Source organism: Ornithodoros turicata, unplaced genomic scaffold (assembly GCF_037126465.1).
Source record: "Ornithodoros turicata isolate Travis unplaced genomic scaffold, ASM3712646v1 Chromosome11, whole genome shotgun sequence".
Taxonomy (NCBI): domain Eukaryota; kingdom Metazoa; phylum Arthropoda; class Arachnida; order Ixodida; family Argasidae; genus Ornithodoros; species Ornithodoros turicata.
Genome location: NW_026999295.1, coordinates 1177661 through 1182601, shown reverse-complemented (window position 1 = coordinate 1182601; position 4941 = coordinate 1177661). Strand labels below are relative to the sequence as shown.

The 4941-nt window shown below is 46.5% G+C and overlaps 3 protein-coding genes across 3 annotated transcripts; all 3 read left to right on the top strand.

The window, feature by feature from the left end:
* Nucleotides 1-229: 229 nt before the first annotated feature.
* LOC135371444 (uncharacterized protein K02A2.6-like) lies at nucleotides 230-2180 on the top strand. The gene is made up of 2 exons (XM_064605499.1): nucleotides 230-316; nucleotides 411-2180. Exons 1-2 carry the CDS (start codon nucleotides 230-232, stop codon nucleotides 2178-2180), a joined length of 1857 nt encoding a protein of 618 aa, XP_064461569.1.
* Nucleotides 2181-2266: 86 nt separating this feature from the next.
* LOC135371443 (uncharacterized protein K02A2.6-like) lies at nucleotides 2267-3355 on the top strand. Its single transcript, XM_064605498.1, has one exon. It carries the CDS (start codon nucleotides 2267-2269, stop codon nucleotides 3353-3355), a length of 1089 nt encoding a protein of 362 aa, XP_064461568.1.
* A 102-nt stretch (nucleotides 3356-3457) lies between these two features.
* LOC135371442 (uncharacterized) lies at nucleotides 3458-3925 on the top strand. The gene has a single exon (XM_064605497.1). The coding sequence runs from the start codon at nucleotides 3458-3460 to the stop codon at nucleotides 3923-3925; it is 468 nt and encodes a 155-aa protein (XP_064461567.1).
* The last annotated feature ends 1016 nt before the right edge of the window (nucleotides 3926-4941 follow it).

Here is a 4941-nt window from a genome sequence, read left to right as displayed (position 1 = left end):
TCCGCTTGTTTGTTTGTTTATTTTCGGGGAGGGCGTTGGTAGCCGACAAGCCTTCTTGATGGTGTCGGGAAGAGACTGTAACACTGATAAGGAACAAGGGGGCGTATCCCGTCTTGTACTTGAGTGTTCAGCTGATAATAAACACACACTTCGTTCTTGTTCGGCATCGGAGGCAGTCGTTGTGCTTTCCTTGGGGGACATAACATTGGCGACGACGGATGGAATCACAATGCCGAGGTTTCATGAGTTCAAGCCCGAGGAAGAATTCTTTGAGGAATATCTGGAACGATTCCAGATTTATGCCAGTATCAACGATGTCAAAGCGGAAAACAAAGCGGCGACGTTTTTAAATTATCTGGGCACGACTGCCTACAAGACCCTGAAGAATTTGTTGGTGCTGGACCTTCCAGTTGACGGCTGCTCTTAAGAAACACTACTCGCCGTCGAGGTCTCTCATCGCTGAACGCACCCAGTTCCACAGGAGGTACCAACAGGAGGGAGAAAGCTTGGCCGACTTCGCAGTTGCCCTGAAGAGATTAGCCCACACCTGCGAATTCGGGTCGTTTCTCGACGAATCTCTACGCGACAGGTTCGTGGCCGGATGCCGTCGACACGATATTCAGCAATCTCTCATGGAGCTGGACGGAATGAGCAAATTTGACGTCTACAAAGTGGCCCTAGCCAAGGAACTGGCAGGGCAACAATCGAAAGTGCTTCAGCATTCGTCGGCGTCTACGACAGAGGACGTGCACCGTCTACGCAGCTCACGACAGGACTTTGCACCGCAAAAACAAACGGTAGGCCCCTGCTTTCGATGTGGTTCTTCGGCTCACACGCCTCAGAAGTGTCCGCTTATAGATGCAAAGTGTTTTAAGTATGGGAAAGAAGGCCACGTTAAAACGAAATGTGTTACGGGGCAAGCTTCTGGTAGACCACAAAGTTCAAAACAAGATTTTAGCATTGTTCGTTGTAATTCGGTGACTGGCATACCACCAGTGAAATCAATGCTGAAAGTCGAAGGTAAAGACGTGGAGTTTGAGATTGATACGGGTTCAGCGGTAACGCTTATGCCGGAGCCAATGTACTGTCAATTGCAGCCTTCTGGTACGATGAAACACTGTGACCTTGTGTTACAAACGTTCACGGGAGATAAGGTTCCTATCGACGGAGTGATTGACGTATCTGTTGAAAGTAAGCGAGGCACGGAAGTATTGCCTCTGGTTGTGGTGAAACAATGCACTGTAAAGCTTCCAGTTTTGTTGGGCAGGAATTTGCTTAAGCAGTTGAAACTTGACTGGCAATCAGTGTTTTACAATTCGTCACAAAGGAAGGCGTTGCAGGCACTCAAGCCTATGTTCCCTGCTGTGTTCAACAAAGGGAAAAGTGCAATAGAGGGTTTCACTGCAAGTCTTGCTTTTAAAGATAACGTGTTGCCGGTATTTTGTAAACATCGCAATGTCCCATTTGCTTTTCGTGAGTCAGTAGAAAAAGAACTGACGCACATGGTGGAAGAAGGGGTACTGACACCAGTCAAAACAAGTGACTGGGCAACCCCGCTTGTTGTTGTACCAAAGCCAGAAGGCAAGATAAGAATTTGTGGGGACTACAGTGTTTCTATTAACCCGAATCTTCGCACGGAGCAGTACCCTCTTCCACGTACAGACGAACTTTTCGCTACTTTCACTGGATGTCGTGTTTTCACTGTTCTTGACTTGCGCTCTACGTATTTACAGCTTAACCTTGATGAGCAGGCTCAGAAAGTCTTCACAGTGAATACCCACTTGGGTTTGTTTGAATTCACGTGTCTACCTTACGGGGTGTCCAGTGCGCCTGCAATTTTTCAGGCCACAATGGATAAAATTTTGCACGGGCTACCTAAGGTTGCGTGCTACATCGATGACTTGTTAATTGAGGGTGTTGACTATGACGAGTGCTTTGAAAATGTGAAACTAGTATTGGACAGACTTGCTAAACATTCTGTGCAACTAAATGTTAAGAGCAAGTTCTTTGTGTATGAGGTTAAGTATCTGGGTTTTGTCCTTGATAAAGATGGGTTGCGCCCTTCGCCGGATAAAGTGAAAGCGATTACAGAGGCTCCTGCACCTTCTAGTGTTACTGCACTACGCAGTTTTCTGGGTATGCTAAATATGTATGCACGATGCTTCTTGGATGTGGAGTGAAGACTGTGTCTAGTTTTCAGAAAGCAAAAAGTTTGTTATGCAGTGCAAGTGTACTTGCTTTGTATTGTTCAAGTAAACCTGTTCAGATGACCTGTGACGCTTCACAGTACGGGCTGGGCGCAGTGATATCGCAGGAAGTAACTAAAGGAGTGTGGCGACCAATAGAGTTTGCTTCAAGGACTTTGACAAGCACGGAACAAAACTACTCACAAATCGAAAGAGAGGCACTCGCGATAGTGTTTGCTGTGAAAAAGTTTCACAAGTACCTCTTCGGGAAAAAGTTCTCCCTCATAACATATCACTACCCGCTGACATCGCTTCTAAAATTAGGACACAAGTCAACCGGCGTGGCCGCCCCGCGGATTGAACGTTGGCGACTTCTACTTGCCGTGTATAACTATGATATTGTGTACAAGAAAGGAAGTCACATCGAAGATGCCGACACGTTATCGAGACTCCCACTTCCGACAATACCGGAAGAAGACACCTTGAGGTATTTCTCGCCGTTGCAACAGGTTCCTCTCAATAATTGGTCGGTACAACAAGAAACCAGTCAGGATCCTGTATTGCCAAGAGTCATCGAAATTACGAAAAGGGGATGGCCAAAGAAGGTGGACGATCGAGCGCTGCAACCTTACTTTCAAAGACGGGACTTCCTTTCTACAGACCACGACTGTCTGGTGTGGGGAGCGAGGGTGGTAATACCACATAGCCTGCGTGACGTAGTCGTTGGGCGTCTGCACGAAGGCCATCCGGGAATGGTGAAAATGAAGATGTTGAGTAGACAAAACGTATGGTGGCCTGGTTTGGATACCCACGTTGAAAATGTTGTTCGTAACTGTCATGTGAGCCAGTGTGTTCAGAACAGTGCGCCCCTTCCACCATTACAGCCGTGGCCGTTTTCGATCCGAGTATTTCAGAGAGTGCATCTAGACTTCGCTCAAAAAGATGGGACGTATTTCTTGATTGTCGTTGATGACTATTCCAAATGGATGGAGGTGATCATGATGCCCACGACAACAGCTCAGAGGACAGTCGAAGAACTGCGAACCATTTTTGCCCAATTCGGATTGCTAGAAGAAGCCGTAACGGACAATGGTCCCCAATTCGTGTCCGAAGAATTTCGTAACTTCATGGAAGAGAATGGGGTCATCCACACGACAACACCGCCATAACACGCTGTTTCGAACGGACTTACGGAGCGCGCGGTCCAAACTCTGAAGGAATCTCTTCTAAAACAGTTGGAAGAAGACAAAAGCGAGAACAAGAAAAGAAGCATGCAGCTTAAACTTTCGAATTTTCTGTTCCAGTATCGCACGACACCTCATGCAACGACCGAGAAGACGCCTGCTGAACTCTTCTTGGGACGGCTGCCCCGGACCCGTATCTCTCTACTGAAGCCTGGCTACGACCATGCACGTCGTGCAAAGCAAAAGCGGATGAAAATGTACGCAGATAAACGACGATCTTGCTCACGAACATTCCAGGTTGGAAGTCTCATCTGGGTTAAGAATGTCAGGGGAGAGGATGTTAATTGGTCACCAGGAAAAGTGATCAAAGTGATCAGTGAGGTAACTTTCTTGGTACGTGTTCTCGGAAAGGTTCGCTTCGTGCACAGTGACCATCTCAGGTCAAGGACTGGAGCTGTTGCAGGTTCGGACGACAGTTCCCAGCAGCAATCGGCGGAAACTTCAGAACCTTCCGACAACGAATACTTTGACGTGCCAAAGACTTCGCCAATTTGACGCAGTGGGGACAGTTCTAGTGTCGAAAGTGTTTCCGACGAGGAACTTAGGCGAAGTAAAAGAGTGGCAAGGCCACCTGACAGGCTTACGTACGAAACGCTTGGAGAACCTATGTAAGCTTGCATGCGAATCTTCCAACTGTTTCTTGTGCTTTGTATGCACGTTTCATTTCGGTACTCGATAGTATATTGTTTTTGTAATTGAAAACTTGTGCGGGAGGAATGTTGTACCGCGCGTTTGTTGACAGGCAAGGTTTGTCAAATCCTTTTTGGGTTCCACTGATAAGGAACAAGGGGGCGTCTCCCGTCTTGTTCTTGAGTGTTCAGCTGATAATAAACACACACTTCGTTCTTGTTCGGCATCGGAGGCAGTCGTTGTGCTTTCCTTGGGCGGACATAACACGGGTCTCTGTTGCAACTCCCTTACTTCACCTATAACTCATAGGTGAAGTAAGCCACCTTCCCTTTGTCCACACTGGTTCCCAGATAGACGCCATACTCATTGACTTCCGCAAAGCCTTCGATAAAGTTCCTCATGCCTTCTCCTTCATGAACTGCCTCTCTTAAGAATTGATCCAAATCTAGTTGCATGTATTGGGGACTTTCTTCACAACAGGACTCAATTTGTCTATGAATATAACACCACTTCCTCCATTACATCTACCTTATCAGGAGTTCCACAAGGGTCTGTTCTCGGCCCACTTCTGTTCTTAATTTACATTAATGGCTTAACGCATGCCATTTCGTCAACCATTAGACTCTTTGCGGACGACTGCTGATCTATCGTGTAGTTACAACCCCATCTGATAAATCTGCCAAACAAAGTGATTTCCATGCCATTACTTCACGGTGTAACACCTTGCTTCTGTCATTTAACACTAACAATTGGAAACACATGTCACTATCTCGCACTAATCATACGCTCAACACTTATTCTCTAGATAATATCATACTTGACACTGTAAGTTCACATAAATATTTGGGTGTTCATATAACTAACAACTTCACAGGGGATCT

Bases quoted from the DNA above. Each gene is read 5' to 3' on its own strand.
- LOC135371444 (XM_064605499.1), top strand. From the start codon at position 230: ATGCCGAGGTTTCATGAGTTCAAGCCCGAGGAAGAATTCTTTGAGGAA. The intron at 317-410 runs GTCAAAGCGGAA...TGGACCTTCCAG, and splicing joins TTTATGCCAGTATCAACGAT to TTGACGGCTGCTCTTAAGAA.
- LOC135371443 (XM_064605498.1), top strand. From the start codon at position 2,267: ATGACCTGTGACGCTTCACAGTACGGGCTGGGCGCAGTGATATCGCAG.
- LOC135371442 (XM_064605497.1), top strand. From the start codon at position 3,458: ATGCAGCTTAAACTTTCGAATTTTCTGTTCCAGTATCGCACGACACCT.